Raw genomic sequence first — 18,665 nt, 5'->3', positions numbered from 1 at the left:
GCAGTGTACCTACATTAAAATTTATTTGAATTTACCTGTACTTGATCCCTTTATTTATGCATTTCAAAAACACTTAAAATTTATAGAATTTTCTTGTAATTTCATATCCTGCTCACAATTTCTAATAAGAAAAATACAGTAATTATAAAAAAGGTAACAAAAAACAAGGCCTATCCCAGGGAGGTTGGCACACACCAGTGTAGTGATAAACGGAAACATGATTTTGTAAATAAATTGGGAAAATTAGTCAATTAAATGTCGAGTATGTATTTCAAACATATCTTGAGTTATAAACATTGATCCTAAAAACTGGACCTGAATGCCACTCATGTTGACAAATGTTCATATCATGGATGCTGGCCATGGGATGTTCAAAATAGTGCAAAGTTTGCCATGAGTAGTGAATCAACCTATATTATCTTTTAATTTGTCAAAAGTGCAAGTTCTCTGAAACTCTGGGACAACTGATTTACAGATTTTCTTGAATCAACTGTGTATATAATATGTAAGGACAAGACATGTGAGTGAAGACTAGAGACTTGGTGGAAAGATATTCAGAGACAATGTGACGGGGATGTATCAATGAACTATAAAGGTGTTCTATGGCTAGAATTTCACATTATACCATAAAAGGTTCACTGATAATACCGGCTTAGAATACTCTACTTGACAGTGATTAAAGTATTGATTTTTTTACATTATTTAATTTTTGAGTTTTAACCTATGTACTGTACAATAACATATATTATATAAAAACTACTAGAAAGCCTTTATTATTCTGTATGTATAGAAGCTTTGGATACCACAATAATGCCTTGTACATCTTTAAAAAAAAATGAAAAAAAAAAAAAAAATCAGCATTATAAAAGCCATCGCACTTAAATCCATACCCATATCCAGTAACATTATTAACATGCATTATAATAAATTTCCTATATATATATTCCACCCTGTTACTGTACCATCTGTACCATTATTATTTTTTAAAGCAATATTACAATAATTATGCTGTTAAACTTTCTTAGAACTGAAAAAAATGTACTCTCTTAATTAGAATCTTGTCAAATACATTCTTAATTTATAATAATTGAAACAGAGAAGAAGATAATTTGATCTCACAACAGACATAGAAAAGTGAAATGCAATTTTGTAATGTATGCATGTACTGTACTGATATCAAGTGTTCACTGGGACTTTAAGTGAGAAGACACATTAACAATTATATTTATATAAAAAGAACATAAGACCAGTGTGTTCTAAAAGAATGGTAAACTAAATTTACCCTAGAAAACTTCTTCGTCCTGATTTCCATCTGAACATAGACACATGAGAATCCAATTTTCCCTCCATGTCTCGTTAAAATGAAGTACTGTACAGTACTGTATCCTAATAACAGCCTGATGGGCAAAAAAATATCCCCAAACTGAGACCAAAGGGCTCATCCTACCGTCTGTGTGCTGGGGCTTCTTGGCCAACCAGGAGAATTCACGGTCTCAAAATCGTCCTGTTGGGAGCTCAAGGAGACAGCACCAGGTGACGGGGCAGAGTTGATGGGTGTGGGAGGGTGGGAAGGTGGATGTTGTCCGCCTGGCATTCCACTTGTCATGCCTGCACCACCCATAGGGCCATCCTTGTGAGGCTTTGGAGTACCCGACCGATCATCCCCTGATGCTGTAAAGGTAATATTACATTAAATACAGAGCATAACATATTAATATAAGTGATTTCCCAATACTGTATACTATATATAAAAATATTTCCAATCAGACCACTTTTATGCCCCCCAAAAAGGGGCTATTAAGACATGAAAAATAAAATTATTGATCTATCAATCTCTATCTATCTACAAATATGCTGTATCACAGATTAAGTATCCTTTACCCAAAATGCTTGGGGCAGAAAGGGTCTCAAATTAGGAATATTTTCAGATTTTGGAATACCTAAATCCTGTATCTGTATAATGCAGCAGCCAACCCAGCTGGGACAAGGCTCAAGTTTATGCATGAAATTCATTTATATTTCATTGATAGCACATGGATGCATATAGCCTTCAGGTAGTTTTGTGTATAAAATACATGATAAGATGCACACTGATGAATCAGAAAGGTAAGCAATCACTACTGTCTGTTCAGCTTCGCCATGACGCCCGACTCGGGAGTGCTAAGCAGCCTGTATATTAACTTTATTCATTACACATACTGTACATACTTAACCTAGTAAAAATAATGATACCCTGTATATGCCATATTCAGCGTAATCTACCATAAATATAATGAAATAGTCTTTCGAATTTCAAGGCATTTCAGATTTGGGAATTTGAGATAAGGAATACTCAACCAGTATACAGTACTATATAATAAGCTTACCAGCAGAATTGTTGGAAACGGTAGACTGCTGTGATGCTTCATCCACAACAGGGTTACCATCAGGGCCTATAGAGGGTGGGTTGCTATTGTTGACAGTGGTATTGCTCCCAGAGTGATCTCCAGTATCCAATGGGGTACTAGATGGGGTTAATGGCTGTGGGGTGGATGTGGGTGGTGGCATGTTGTTCTGAGGACTCTCACGACTACTGTTAGGCATACCTGGCATCCCTGGCATACCAGGACCATTTGGGTACATCTGGGGTCCCATATATGCACCAATCTTTAGATTGTGCTGCTTTAGGTAGTGTGGGGGTGTGTGAGGCCGGGGACCACCCACACTACTGGCCCCTGGCTGACCAACCTGGCTAGGCATCTGGACAGGACCACCTTTCCCTGGCATACCAGGAGTCCCAGGCATCATAGAGCTAGGCATACTTGGTCCTGGAGGACCCTGATTTATGCCTTGTCCTCCCCAACCTTGTGTCCCAAATGGAGGATACCCGTATGGTTGGCTGGGGGGAACATGGTTGTTGTGCGGGGGCCGTGGAGGGTACTGGTGACCAGGCGGCATGGAGGAAGGAGGGCCCTGAGAACCTTGCGGAGCTCCCGGAGGAAAATTTTGTGGGTATGGTTGCATCATTGGGCCCTGTGGTCTGACTGGGGGATATTGATGCCCTGCCTGATACCCTGTCTGGCCATAGGAGGGCCCTGGAGGACCTCCAGGAGGCATGTGGCCCATCTTTGTTGAATAACCATGAGGACCTGGAGGGGGCCCTGATGACATATGTGGTGGAGCACCAGGGGGGTATCCAGGCGCATGCATATTGCTGCTGCGACTGTCACTCTGTCCACTGCCCGGATGGGGGGGCATCACAACGCTCCCCGGACCACCTGTAAATAGGAAATCTTTTTAAAAATACCCATACTGGAAAAAAACACTGGCAATTTAAAAGAAAGATTAACAATAACAATCACCTTAGACACAAAAAATGTGACAAAGCATGTTACAAAAATATTTTAGTGTTGTCTCAAGTTACATAAGCACCAATGTAAACAATGTGTTTTTGCTCGTAACAAGGCTAATAAAGTACTTGGATTCATAAAAAGCAGTGTTAGTTACAAGACTAGCGAGGTCATCTTAAGATTATATCTTGCGCTTATGAGACCTCACCTGGATTACGCAGTTCAGTTCTGGTCACCGTATTACAGAATGGATATAGAATCCTTGGAAAGAATCCAGAGGAGAATGACAAGACTAATCCAGGGTATTAGGAACCTTGAGTACAGAGACAGGTTAAAGCATCCTAATTTGCACTCCCTCGAGAGACGTAGAGTGAGGGGCGACATGATAGAGGTGTATAAATGGAAGTCAGGGCTAAACAAAGGGGACATTACAAAGGTACTCAAACTATCCAACCAGGAGCGAACTCGTATCAATGGTTTTAAATTAGACAAATTTAGATTTAGGCGCAAAATAGATAAACGCTGGTTTGGAAATAGAGTAGTGGATGAATGGAACAAGTAACCAAACATCATCATTAACTCGAATACGCTGGATAGCTTCAAACATAAGTCGGATGGATATATGAGCGATAGGGGTTGGGTGTAAATGGGACTGCCCAGTATGGACCAATAGGCCCGCTGCAGTTTCCTCCATTCTTATGTTCTTATGTACTGTACACTACACTTTCATAAAGGATTTTGCATTTAAATCCTATGCTTGCAAACTCTGTTCCTAATTCATATCAATTGTAAAGAAGTTAATGTAGATACTGTATATCCATACCCAGTTTGTCTCCATACATTAACTCAATTTCTAGAGTAGTTACCCATTAATGGTTGTCCCTCATGTAATGAGAATGGCCGGCCCAAGGGCCACCTGGGCGTGAATTAGTTAAAGGTGTAGAAGCTATAGCCAACACAACAACCACACCCTGAGTTTGCGAGTTGCATGACCCAGTGTCAAGGAATAGTCCAACAAGACCGGACAACTCACCAACAGCACCGGCTAACCAATTACCCCGGAACACGATCTGCAAATCGATTAACTTGCAGGTTCCCAATTACTGCTGGGTGGGTAGACAGAGGCAAATAGTGTAGAGAAATTTGCCTATGGTGTAGTAGTTTCACCCTGCCCGGGGATCGAACCTGGGTCCGCTCGCTTGCGAGGCGAGCATGATGACCATTACATCACAGGTCGCCATCTATTTTCTCTATAATACAGCACCAGTACGATCCAAGAACTAATATTATATAAAAAAAAGGCCTCAAGGTCACACCACATGGAGAAAGTAGGTAGCTGTGTGGCCATAAGTGTAATATTGTACAGTATTTTACAGTGAAAGATTTGTACTACTGCACTGTATACAGGGTTTAACTTCTGATTACTGTGATTAGTAAATTACAATGTACAGGTATCCCTTGCTATAGAAATGATTGCTAACCGAAAATTCGCTTATACGAAAATTATATTCTTACACCTCTTTTTTTGCTATCCAAAGGTGATATTTGTTGATCCACAAGTTGGTCTGATCAAAAATTTCAATTCCACGCCAGGCACGGACTGGGATCCAACTGGGGAGGCCATTTTGGCCCACCAGATGTGAATTGTTCGATGCAGATGAAGTGTTTTCTCTTTATCTGTCTGTAATAATGCCATCCTTTTGCGAATTTGTACACAATGGCATCCATGCATAGTGGTGCTTCCTCTGTTACCCCCACACCATCACCAAGAGACCCATAAATCTGTGATAATTGAAACCAAGCTTAAGATAATCACGCATCTGTACAGGGACAAAGCCCAACTTAAGGTAGTGTACTTAACACCCCCCCCCCCCAGCAAAAAAGATTCACAGCCCTTTTGAGACACAATCTCCCGTAAATTTTAAGGCCATGCTGTTCTGTACAGTAAAATATAAGTTTCACGCATCATTCCTGACCATCAAATTAAACTATCTTTTATGGTATACTTGAGTAACCTGTATCAGTAATCTGAAATGCTTAGTCATGGAGTTTCTATCAAGTTTTGCAGTACAGTACTGCACACAGTACCATCACTTGTGTGGTAGTAAAGGAAACACGACTAAGAGATGGAGCTTTATTCCTGACGTTTTGTCACAAAGACTTTTTCAAAGGAATGAAAACACAATATGGTTTTAGAGTTAAGCCCATCCAGGTCTAAATCAACTAACCCATATACAATACAGTACAGTATACACAAACAAAGTCTTAGAGCACTGACATACTGTGCTGTATTAGGCAAAAAAAGAGAGGAGCAAAAGTACTTCAAGTATCCCCAACACCAGAGTTTTTCATAAGCTGCTAAATATTTTCAGGTTAAGGCACAACTCATCAAATGATAAAGTAAAATACCTGACATGATCTAACATCTTGATGACAAAGAGTGATTTTACAGAAAGATATTAAGAGTGAGCCATGACATCTTGTATGAATCTGCTTAATACAGTATTCAATCTGACACAATTAGATACTTTTCTCATATATCTACAACATTGTACAGTATATCATGATACCTGTACAAAGAATGATGATTTTTTGATTGGTAACAAATATTAGATTCAAAATGCAAGTGGGGTTACTTGATGGTTAAAGTTCAAAATAAAAACCGATGTACAAGTACAGTAATTTTATCTTCATCAAAACACAACTTTAAGCCATTAAGCCTTTGTGCACTGAGGGATAAGAATACATTATGGCACCAGTTAATTTTTCAATGAAAGTCAATGATAATGCTACAAATTATATAAAAATGTAAGCACCACCATTTTATCAAAACTTAAAACTTTAAAGTAAATTTTCTCTACATTTCACAATACTGTATGGCAGAAAAAATACACTGGAGCTTCCAGTGTCCCAACTTCCCTGGAAAATTACTGTCAGGCTTTAAAACTTTTCATTGAGCACAAACTTTTTAGGGAGAATAAATGAACTGAGGGATAAAAATCAAACCAACGGCTCAACTTTTAGTGGTTTTAGCGGATACAACGCTTGCCTCCTGTTCCAGGGGTTGGTGGTTCGATTGCCGGGCTCTCCCAGTTCACCCGGCCATGCTGCCTCCTTGTGTACCGAAGGCTTAGTATACAGTGTGCTGTATCTACACTGTCCATAATGGGCAGTCATGCCTATGGGACCCACTTTCACTTTTTCACCAGGATGATGCAGCAGAGCAGTTTCAGCACTCACCTTCTGTTCTATGGGATGCAATCCCCATCTACCCAGCTGTGCCAAAGGGTTAGACTTCAGAGCACTTTATCTACTTTGCCTCTAACAGGACGTCAGAACTATACAACACGTTTTCCATACTTCTAACACTATACTTACAGGAAATATAGTGTACACCATTTTCACTAAAATCCAATTATATTCCACTTTAAACCAAACAGGTAAATCAACAAGCATGCTCAGTTATACAGCAATAGCATCATGGTTGGTAAATCAACACAAAGTCAGCATGACCAACACACAAAAACACAAAAAAGGAGGAAACTGCAGCGGGCCTACTGGCCCATACTGGGCAGTCCCATTTACACCCAACCCCTATCGCTCATATATCCATCCAACCTATGTTTGAAGCTATCCAGCGTATTCAAGTTAATGATGATGTTTGGTTACTTGATCCATTCATCCACTACTCTATTTCCAAACCAATGTTTACCTATCTCGCGCCTAAATCTAAATTTGTCTAATTTAAAACCATTGCTATGAGTTCGCTCCTGGTTGGATAGTTTGAGTACCTTTGTTTAGCCCTGACTTCGATTTATACACCTCATCATATTGCCCCTCACTCTACGTCTCTCGAGGGAGTGCAAATTAAGATGATTTAACCTGTCTCTGTACTTAAGGTTCCTAATGCCCGGGATTAGTCTTGCCATTCCTCTCTGAATTCTTTCTAGGAATTCTATATCCATTCTGTAGTACGGTGACCAGAACTGAACTGTGTAATCCAAGTGAGGTCTCACAAGTAAGATATAGTTTGAGGATGACCCCACTAATCTTGTAACTAACACTCCTTTGTATGAACCGCAGTACTTTGTTCACCTTGTTTCAAGCAAATACACATTGTTGACTTGGTTTAAGATTCTACTCATCATTACTCCTAAATCTTTCTCACAGCCGGATTTCTCTTTAACGGTGTTCATCTGATATCTGGTTTTTCTGTTAACATCTCCTAGCACTAATTTTTCCCCTTACTGGAAACTACATCTTTTTTATCAATCTTGAATGTAGTCTGAAAAATAATGTACTACTGTATACGTGAAATTCAAAGACAATAGTACAGTACTATGCTTTAGGTCTACATAGTAATACAGTACTGTATGTTAAAATGGGGAGTGATATAAGTTTCTATTATCTGGTTGTAGAAAACGGTAAAATGCTTCAGTGAAAAGTCATATGTACTGTATATAAATACGGGCAAACAGCAATTACTGTACCTGTACAGTACACTATTATGAAACACTGAAAAGTACCTTACATAATGCTCTTAATTAAAATTTTGATACACTGCACAGTAGAGAGCAAATTTGGCACCACAATGATGCAGAACATATTAAAACTATAATACAGTCTAATAGTGTTTCTGCATAGATGCAAACATCAATATTTCATAAGTTAATAAATAGTTTTAATAAAAAGGACTACAATACTGTACTAATTAACTACTAAATTATTCGGGTGTCACAAAAGTAGTCACACAAGATCACTATTGCGCATTGCAGTACTGTACAATAAAACACCTATTGGTTCTGTACTTAAAATAACTTAGAAAGATTAGGCATCTTCAACATATTCAAAACAGAGCATATGAAATGATGAGTAGCCTATAAACAAAGAGTACAGTACTGTACAGTATTGTACTAGGTCAAGCAAAACCAGTCTTTGTACATACAGTATACTGTACTGTACTGTACTGTACTGTACTGTACAGATATTAATGTCTTTTTTGCATTGACCAAGGGCTTAAGACAGTTCCACCAAACCCCAACTTGGTAAGAGTCACTGAATCTGATGAGTAGCCTATAAACAAAGAGTACAGTACTGTACAGTATTGTACTAGGTCAAGCAAAACCAGTCTTTGTACATACAGTATACTGTACTGTACTGTACTGTACTGTACAGATATTAATGTCTTTTTTGCATTGACCAAGGGCTTAAGACAGTTCCACCAAACCCCAACTTGGTAAGAGTCACTGAATCTTTTTCTTTGGAGCCTGTTTATGATCTCACTTGAAAAGATATGGTGGCCCCTTTGAAACTGATGGAGTAGATAATCTGACCTCCCACTAACTGTGTGTAACATGTGTAAAACCTTGTGGGTGCCGTGCTTCAAAAACAATTAATTCACTCTGTCCCCAAGTTAACATCCGGGATAGACAACAGCATCAGTGACTATAATATTTGATGTAAACCCACACGAAAATATTGTATCACAAAGTTTTGTAAAACAAGTAGCCCTCGATTAGATTCACAAATTAAATAATTTCAATTCCTACCACAGAAAAGTCTAAGATTGATAGTTTATACATATAAAACATTTCAACCAACGGTCACGTGAGAAAAGTTAGTTCAATAGTTCCAACTGGTTGCAATTTTGCTTTTTTTAGGGGGTTTAGCCCACCCGGGCACAGGTCACTGACCCACATCAGGGCCTGGGGGAGAAGGGGAATGTTATAATAATAATAATAATAATAATAATAATAATAATAATAATAATAATAATAAATAAAATAACAATACAGTAATACAATAATAATAGCCATAAATAAATAAATACAAAATGAAAAAATAGATCAATGAGAAACGATATACAGTACAGTACAGTACGTATGCTATGTTGTCATTAGTGAGAGAAACAATTGAGACCCGGCAATTGTGTGTGAATGAGACAGAAAGTTTGATCAGCAACCTGGGACTTGGTCAAAATTTGTGATGCCATTTGGCAGCAGGGTCTACCATTAGACAACAAATCATGTTTCCTATATCTTCCCAGGCGGTCATTCTTTCCCCCTGATATTATAGTGACCTTAAATTGTCTTGGAATATTGATCTGCTCTTATCTAATGCGAGTTAATTGCGTAGTTTTGTGTAGCCACCATTCCCTTGATATTGAAAGGACAAAAAATACTCAAGGCAGAAAATTAGTTCCTAAATGTCCCCCTGTAGATGGTTTAAGATGGTTTATGGTCTGAAGAATAAAATCAACATATACACATTTTACTCAAACAAGTATTATATAGAAATTCGATGATGAGGGGTCCTCACATACGCTCGTCTTAGACACGGTGTTCTTGAAACAATCTGGGATAATCAAACAACCTCAACAATAAGATGGAGACCTTGCATTAAATCTCTCAAACTACCAACACAGACACTAAAAACAAAACAAATTATACTTCTACAATCTTGCCTCCTACTGTTACTGTGCTGCTTTTACTATTACCAATACTACTGTTCCTCATTAACAATAAACTCTACTGTACTGTATATAACATTAACTCCTTATACCATTAATTACCAATACTACTGCTACAAAATGTCCTTCCCCCTGGAGTCACACGTGTGATGGTCACGTGACACCCCAGGGTTGCCAACTCGCTAGGCTGGTACCTAAAAGTAGCTAAATGTCGCTAAATCTTCCATGGAAAGTCGCTAGCTATTATTCCCCCCCTTCAGTAATTTGATGCAAATAATATTTTCATAATGCCGACTATAATGGACGGAGTATAAATAAAATGCATTATGTAAAAATAAAAATATTATTTTTTTTAAAGTTTAATGTGCACACTTACCTATTATTCAATAGTAATTGCATCCCAGTCCTCTTCGTAGTCGTCGGTAGTGTGAACAACTATAGAGCTGGAAGCATGTGAAGTGCTTGGTTCAGGTTCTCTTGTAACTGTATGCCTCCACAGTCCCTATCTTTCTTAAAATATCACTAGGAAGTTCATAACTTGCACAACAGGTGTTCTGTCTTTTTAACCCATACTTTATTGTAAGAATTGCCTTTAATGTCGATAGTTTCATTTTGTTGCGCAATTTTGATTTCACAAAGTTCATATTACTAAATGTGCGCTCTACATCTGCGTTTGAATGCGGAAGAGATAAGGCAGCGAGTGCAATTTCAGCCAGATCATGGTAAGGGTTTTCACCTGTCGCATCTCTGTAATTTGCCACTTCGGACCACAATTTTAGGGTGTTAGATGCATGGACGGGCTGACATCAAGTGATCAGGAAATAGACGTGTCCCTCCTTCTGTACCACGACCCGTTCAAATGTATTAAACTTTTCTTATTATTTATTGTCCCTGTAACCCCGTTGCTATATATTATGGCTCGAAATTAGGAAAACTGAGTTTTCGTGGAGTCCAAAAGTATCCAGAAAGTCGCTAGATTTCTGTGGATATCTCTAGATTTGCGACAAGTCGCAAATCGCTCTAAAATGTCGCTAGAAAAAAAACAAAAAGCTCTAGATCTAGCTACAAAGTCGTGAGGTTGGCAACTCTGCCCCCCCCCCTCCCATCCTGCCGTTGTACACAACCTTCTCACTTCAAAAATGCCCGCCAACTTGCACTTAACCAAATCGACTACTATTAAAATGATCTGCACGGTAAACTAACTCACTTGTCGCTAACCGTGAGTGACATGAGGATTAATTTTACTTAAGGTTTATCCCTTAAGTAAAAAAAAAAAGATAGTAAAGTCCACAATGGCGCGGTTGTAGATAAGTTCGCTCGCCACCAGTGCGGCGGCAACGGCAGCGGCGTCACTTTACAGGCCAAACTTCGGTGACGTAACAATCAACCTCACCCTTGTGACCATGCGCCAGCATGTGCTTCAAGATACTTATCACTTAAAAGGACTACGGAACATTTATTACATATTCCCCAAATTGACGAATGCAAGAAAGATACTTCAGGTAATAAGCTTGTGTCAGATTATGTCATGATAATGTGGGACCAAATGAGGGCGGGCCACTCAGCGAGCGTTCTTTGTGTCAGCTGGGAGACGGTGGTGGTGGGACTCGTCTGTGAGTGTTCTGCATAATGGCCGCAGTGGTCGGGTTCGGACACGAAGGCTTTATTGGTGCGAGGGCGGACAGCAGAGAATAAGGGCACAACCACTTTACAAAAAAAATCAGGATGTTACAACTCCACCAACGTTTTAGTAAAAGCAAACCTGAGCGATTAGAAATAAATGCACTCTTGGTCGGAAGACTGCCAGTGCATCAACAAGCATGAAAATAAGGGTAGTGTGGCTTTGTGTTGATCTGTGACTCAACACGAGACCACCTCAACAGTATTGTACAGTACCACATTCCTACTAATCGTTTCATTACTTCCTTCTTCTGGAAATTCAGACGAACAGTTTTTTCATTCTCCACGCTGTTACTGGTAATAATTTAACAAAGGGTCACAATAGAGGCCTACTGCAGTCGACGAGCGAGAATTATAGTACAAGACACAAATCGTACAACTGAATAACTGGATTAAACGCTTAAATCCGTACTAAAGGACGGCAATGCTGCTTCCTGTAGGCTGCTACACAGAAATGGTGGCCTAACCCGAACTAAAACTGTATTGAATACGGAAACTAAAATGCCATTTTTCAAACTTAAAATCACCTTATAAAAATAGAATTCAAGCCCAGGTTACTGAATAGCATACTCACAGCAGGTACTGGGTCTCAACAATGGTGAGGGCTGGGCTGGCTCCTAGTTCGCTCAGGTCAATTCAGACTTGATAACCCACAGCTCTGCCATCTCCACCCACTAAAAACGCCTGGTGTTGCCAAGTAACACTTTCCACCTCACCTAAGTACCAACAGCAGAATTGGAGTGTTTCAACGCCATTTAACACCGTTATCACTAACAATTAACAAATAAATAATTAGGAACGATAATGTTCTTGGCGACATTTGAACATTTTCTTCTCAGGTCACCTAACTCAAGAGTCAACCAACTGCAAATACTTCACTACTATTCGTGCCATCATCAGCCTTGGATGGTACTTTAACGCTATCACATTACTCCTGGTAGTTTACTCTTGGGGCTTTCTTATACAGCCATAGGCCTCACAGTACCTATGACACCACTAAAGGAGTTATCCTCGAGATAATATAACTCGTTATGTCAGTTAATAACTTACCGGTGTGTCACCCTTTCCCGGAGATTGTCGCACTTTGGAATTTTATTCTGGCTGCCGCCAGACGATTTTATTCTACTTAGAGAAATTTTCCAGACCAAAAGGGTTGAGCCCTAAATTACAATTAACGTTTTTACCAAAATAAGGATAATTATGTTATCTATTGCTAAACCTGATAAAATTAGTTAATTTAGTATTTTGTTTACTTTTATAACCAAAATATACCTAAAGTATGATTTATAGTCTGCATTTTGATTATTGACACCATCGTCCGTCTCTATGCACTGACTAATATGAATTTTAGGAAATTAAAATATAAAAAAATTGAAAATATCACTATTTCCAAATAACTATTTGAGAGCTCCCGGACACACAGACAAACACTTCACAAGTTTTCCATAAGATGACCCCGCTCATATACACACCAACACATTTTACAAGCACTACATGAAGGGAATAACGTGCTGTAACTCTCGAGCCTAATCAAACTGGACCAGTCAACCGCAGACTTAGATACTACACGCAGCGATGATATCTACAGTACTGTAACACTCACTGTAAAAGGCAACAGTACAACGTCACCGCCGATCAAGATTCAACCTCTGAGAAAACAAGTATCATACTGTACTCCTAATCAGTCTTTATTTTAAAGCGACATGACTGTTGTTGGAGAGAAAATATATAACAAGAGCCTTCAGTCAGGAAACACTGACGAGGTTTACAGGAAATCCAGGTGAAATCTGCAAGCTCCATCCGCTTAGAGCAACAAAGGCACAACTTATGTACTTATCTGTTACAGTGATTGCCGACGGCTATACTGTACACGTTACCTTTATTCCACAGTTGGCACAACTGTGGAATAAAGATGTATCTGTATGTATGTTTAATGAGCGTCCAGCCCTCCAAGTTTTAGTGTGAGACCATCACTTGGGTAACGTAACTAAGTATGTTCTACAGCTATGTATATAAGAAAGTATTTACTGTAGTATCATTATTCCGTAAAAAACGTAAATATACAATTACAATGCAATATCGTGTGACTCATATAGCAAAAAACACACAACTTATAAATGGTAGCCATTAGAAAAATCTCTGATGATTTACCTACTGCAACTTTAGTGCACTACAGGAAATGAAATTTCAACGATCATATCGTAAACCGCATAAAAAAACACCAGAATTTAAATAACAGTTACGATATAAAAACATGATACAACAGAACCAGATAGCCCCGTAAAATGGAAACACCGCCCAATCCTGTAAAATCCCAATGGAACACGAAGCTTGACAAATGTACTCGCCTTTCATAACAGCGACGAGCCGTGCACCCTACCAAAACGACACTGCTATGCCCCCCCACCTTCATAGGGTGGAGCTACTGGAAAGGGGAAGGCCACACGTAGAAAGAGTGTGAGTGAGTGAGTGAGTGAGTGGTGAGTGAGTGTGTGTGTGTGTGTGTGTGTGTGGTGGTGGTGAGTGTGTGTGTGTGTGTGTGTGTGTGTGTGTGTGTGTGTGTGTGTGTGTGTGTGTGTGTGTGTGTGTGTGTGTGTGTGTGTGTGTGAAATGTAGAGGATATAAAATCACCATATGATAAGAGTACATAGCATGTGTGGATGGTGACAGGAAGACGATAGGTTGGTGGTCCAGACCAGGAAGCTATGACACATACACCTAAACATTCAACACCAATGCGTTAACAACAATAAATAGGAATATAAAATCGGTCCCGACACGTTGATGGTCACTATTATTGCTCTAATCCAAAATATAAACATAATTCGAAAGATACACTGTCTCAATAGCAGGCGTGATCTGGTGATAGAGAGTAGTGAGCCCCTATGAACAGCAGAGGATTACAATGGAGCTTAAGACTTCTAACCCTCCGTCCTTCTTCCTTCTCAAACCCATCCCCATCCCTCCTTCCATACTTTTCCGGTATAACACACCCCATTTCTCCCTTACAACCCCACCGTGTCCCCTCCCCTTCCTGTCCCTCCACCCATAACTTCGTAATCTGTTACTCTGGCGTTTCGTGTCATTTCATTCTTGTTTTACTCTGACCCTCCCCGCTCACAAATTTGAATGGTTGCGCCCTGTCCCTTTATAGGATGTAAATAAAGCCCGGCCACGCGCTGTGAGGGGGAGCCTCTTCCTGGGTGAGCCGTGTTGCTAGAGATAAGCTGCGCCAGATGGGTTGTTGTGTGGTGCAGGCCGGCCACGGTGCACGCTGCCTTTCCTCAACCATACCTACCACCATAAATGGTCAACGTGACCGTGTTGGTGGTACCCGTTCGTAGCCTCACGTGTCTGGAGGATTATGTAGGGCTGTGTTACAGATATGGAAGCATTTCGCCAAAGCCACAACCTTGCACGAAGGCGTGGTGACGAGGCTGCATGTCACCCAAAACACGACATTGAGACGTGGGGTGATGGCGAGGAGTAATTTGAAAATTAAAAAAAAGGAGGAAAAAATTTTCAGAAACCTGCGGTGATCATGGAGGAGGTAGCAGAAACATCGGGTGGTGGTGTGGCAGACGACCCCCCCGGCCCCGGGGTGGTGGTGGAGGGGACGGTGGTGCTGGGGTGGTGGTGGCGGAGATTTTGGTGGTGGTGGAGAAAAGCGAGTTGCTGAGGATGGAGGAGACGACCCCGGATATCTGGTGACGAACAAGAACAGTTTACAATTCCACCCACGTATAGACCAACACATACACACACAAACACACGTCGTCAGCCACTTGTACAACAATATCCTCGCCATGGTTTCCACTGACAGCCTGGCAATGTGATCTAACGAAAATACAGGAATATGTTCATAAATACTCGAACACACACTAAAATGCTAGAATATATTTAGCTTATTTAAGTAACAAAAATCCAGTGAACAAGTGGACTGGAAATACAAAGTTTATTAAGAAGACGACTCCAAAAGGTGTTGGCAACAACAACAACAACAACACTGTTGATGCCAAACATCACATAAAATGGAAAAGGCGGTCATGAGGCATGCGATTAAACGCAAGAAATGGGTGGAAGGCTACAATCATCCGTACACTTAAATAAAAAGTCAGAAAATACAATTTGGGTTAGATATTTAACAAGACATTCCAATATGTTTCGGTATCAAAACTTGGCCAGCTCTGAACATCACTCTTCGCATGCAACAATATCCATCTGCTGCTCTCAGGGGTGACACCCGAAAGCCGAGCCAACAAATTTTAAACTTCAGATGAGACAACACCTTATTATTCAACACAAGAAAAACATCCAGAACCAACTGCCTCACAAGTTCCCGGAACACCTGAGTTCCGTTACTGTTACGTAGGACAAACTTCCCTCGCCCAGCTTAGACTTATAGTATGATACACTCAAGAGTCTGTACACGCCCAGTACCTACCAACAGTGTTCAACAACTCGACATGCTAACACGTGCAACACTGCTGCTAACAATATTCCACGAGTTCTTTTAATGAATTTGTAATTCAAATAACACGGCAATATATCATAACACTGCCTCAGTCTACGTCTGGCTATCTTGTTGCCTCCTTCCTATAACTTTCTCTGGTCTGTTGGTTTTTATTACCTGGGTAATATCAGTAACGTGGTCATGAGGTTGGAAATATTTTCTTTAATAAAAACCAACTTTACAGGTCTTACAAGTATGACCTGTGCTCGTTTGTGCTGGTGATATAATAGTGAAGAGTAAATTATTTCCCGAAAAAAATTTTTTGTAAGTCAGCAACAAGACATCCAACCTATCAATACAATCACACAAAACAAAAACGATCACAAACAACATATATGTCATAAAGCACTAACAAGGTGCAATAACGACAGCTGTCAAACACACAACCAACACCATACGTCTTACTCAGGTTACACTCAACAAACACCTAAATATTAACACAACCAATAACGCGCCTCCACACACAGTATTAGGAGGTACAGTAGTTAAAGGTAAGGATGAGCATGAGACGCTCACCTGTGTACTGTATCTATACCTGACGTAGGTACCTTGGGCGTGAACACACCCCAGACATGTGCCACTAACAAGTACCCAGGAAATGTGAACAAAGGTAAGTTTTTATTGTACGAATATATTACAAATACCCGATACATAATCCAACAAAAGTCACACACAAAAAACGCGACCAAAACAGCATCAGAAAAATCCTTATATATAAAAAATACCAAAAAACACGACGGTATACAACAAAACCGTATTCTCTACAACTAAATACGACACCATGACACAAAACCGCACACTCAAATGACAAAATAATGTAGATAGAAACCAAAAAAACTAATAAAAACCCGTAAATCCATAAAAACAAGATACAAAGTACGGATATATTCCCTTTAGGACAATACCAAGTTGTACCAGAAACAACACGTGAACTATAAACACAATAGGCACCACGGATAGATACCAAAACACATTACAGTATATACAAATAAAGTAATGGAACACAAGAACGACACAAAAGGCGACACACCATCAAAGCTACGCAATATACCCGGTACGCCTCAAACACACGACGCAGAATACTCACCTACTGACAGGGGAGCGGCAGGCAGGCGAGCAGACACACACACACACACACACACACACACACACACACACACACACACACACACACACACACACACACACACACCGCAAATTATCGGTATACAATGAACCATAAAAAACGAAATAAAAAAGTGTGGAAGGTAGTTTGAGTGTGAGTGTGTCGTGTTCCCCCCCTCAACATCCTGCACCTTGCTTGACTCATCATGTGTTGTGTGCATGTGTAGCCTCACGGGGGACAGCTCTAAGGACGTGTCCACTCACCCTCCTGCTGCGACGTCACAATATCCCGCTTAGATGTCATGACGTCATTACCTTCCACTTGCCCTGAAGTCATTAACTCCCACCTATCGTTACGTCATTAACTCCCACTTATCACGACGTCATTAACGCTCACTTGCCATGACGTCACTCCCTTTCGCTTATCTGTTATGACGTCACTGACCTTCCGTTCCAGGTGCCGTGAATTTACTCCTAAACCAATTTTGTTCCTTCCGTGTATAAGTTTACCACCACCCAATCAATAATGGCACCATGAACTGCTTCCTCCTCCTCCCACCACCCAATCAATAATGGCACCATGAACTGCTTCCTCCTCTTCCCACCACCCAGCAATAGCGCATAAGATTGTACTCTTCCTCCCACACCAGTAATATTGCTTTGAACTCCCCCTTCCTCCTCCCACACACCAATCAGCCAGCACCATGACACTTCCTCCTCTCCAAATCAGCCAGCCTTTCTGAACTGCTTCCTCCTCTTACCACCCATCCAATAATAGCACCCCAGACTACATATTTACTCCACCACCCCAATCAATAATATTTCCTAAACTCTTCTCTCTCCACCACTGACACATAATAGCTCCACATCTAATCTAAAACAAGTCCTGCTCAAACTTCGTTAAAAAGTATTCTAGATTTTATTCCCAGGCTTTTAAGACCACCTGGTGACACACACACACACCTACACACACACACACACACAGGTTGCATCCAGTCACAAGAGCCAGGGTTTGATTAGCTAATATTCCCAAGGATTCGTTATAGGATTGGTAGAGAAAAGCAGATTAACAGGCACGATTGTTTCTCCGGGGAGCTGATTTGATTATACTTCCAAGTCATCCGAGTTTTAAGCGTTTGATAAAAAAGTAAATGGACGATACATTGTAAATGTAGATGGCTAATACTTCGAGGTAATACTTATACAAATAACAATAACAATAATAATAATAATAATAATAATAATAATAATAATAATAAATATAATAATTACAAAAATAATATCTCCTGCCACCCACCCCCACGAGTGTATACCATCTGCTACGTTCTAATACTGGTACGCAAAATAAATGTTCAAACTTCAAGGACAATCAACATTCACGTACAGTGAACGTTCCTCCCCAAAGATATTTCACCAGTAACCAACATAAACAAACCATTAACGTTAACCAACAATTAACGTTCACGTCCAATCACGTGCACTAAATTCAGCGTTCAACCGAAATCAACACTCAGATCCAACGTTCAAGTACAATGAGACCACAGACCAGACTCCGCACCGCAAGCTACTC

General features: G+C 40.0%; 1 protein-coding gene across 7 annotated transcripts in view; it reads right to left on the bottom strand.

The window, feature by feature from the left end:
* LOC121871502 (trithorax group protein osa-like) overlaps nucleotides 1-18,665 on the bottom strand; it is a 163,437-nt gene that overhangs the window by 49,402 nt on the left and 95,370 nt on the right. For 6 of the 7 annotated variants that reach the window (XM_042373891.1, XM_042373890.1, XM_042373893.1 and 3 more), the window contains exons 3-5: nucleotides 15,009-15,182; nucleotides 2,367-3,257; nucleotides 1,448-1,671 (exon numbers count right to left, since the gene is read on the bottom strand). In XM_042373891.1, the coding sequence (XP_042229825.1) occupies nucleotides 1,448-1,671; nucleotides 2,367-3,257; nucleotides 15,009-15,182 (1,289 nt within the window). The remainder of the gene's footprint in view (nucleotides 1-1,447; nucleotides 1,672-2,366; nucleotides 3,258-15,008; nucleotides 15,183-18,665) is intronic. The other variant, XM_042373896.1, reaches the window with a different exon arrangement.

Source organism: Homarus americanus, unplaced genomic scaffold (assembly GCF_018991925.1).
Source record: "Homarus americanus isolate GMGI-L3 unplaced genomic scaffold, GMGI_Hamer_2.0 scaffold45698, whole genome shotgun sequence".
Taxonomy (NCBI): Eukaryota; Metazoa; Arthropoda; class Malacostraca; order Decapoda; family Nephropidae; genus Homarus; species Homarus americanus.
The sequence above is the reverse complement of the archived record's forward strand: the minus strand, read 5'-3'. Positions and strand labels throughout refer to the sequence as shown.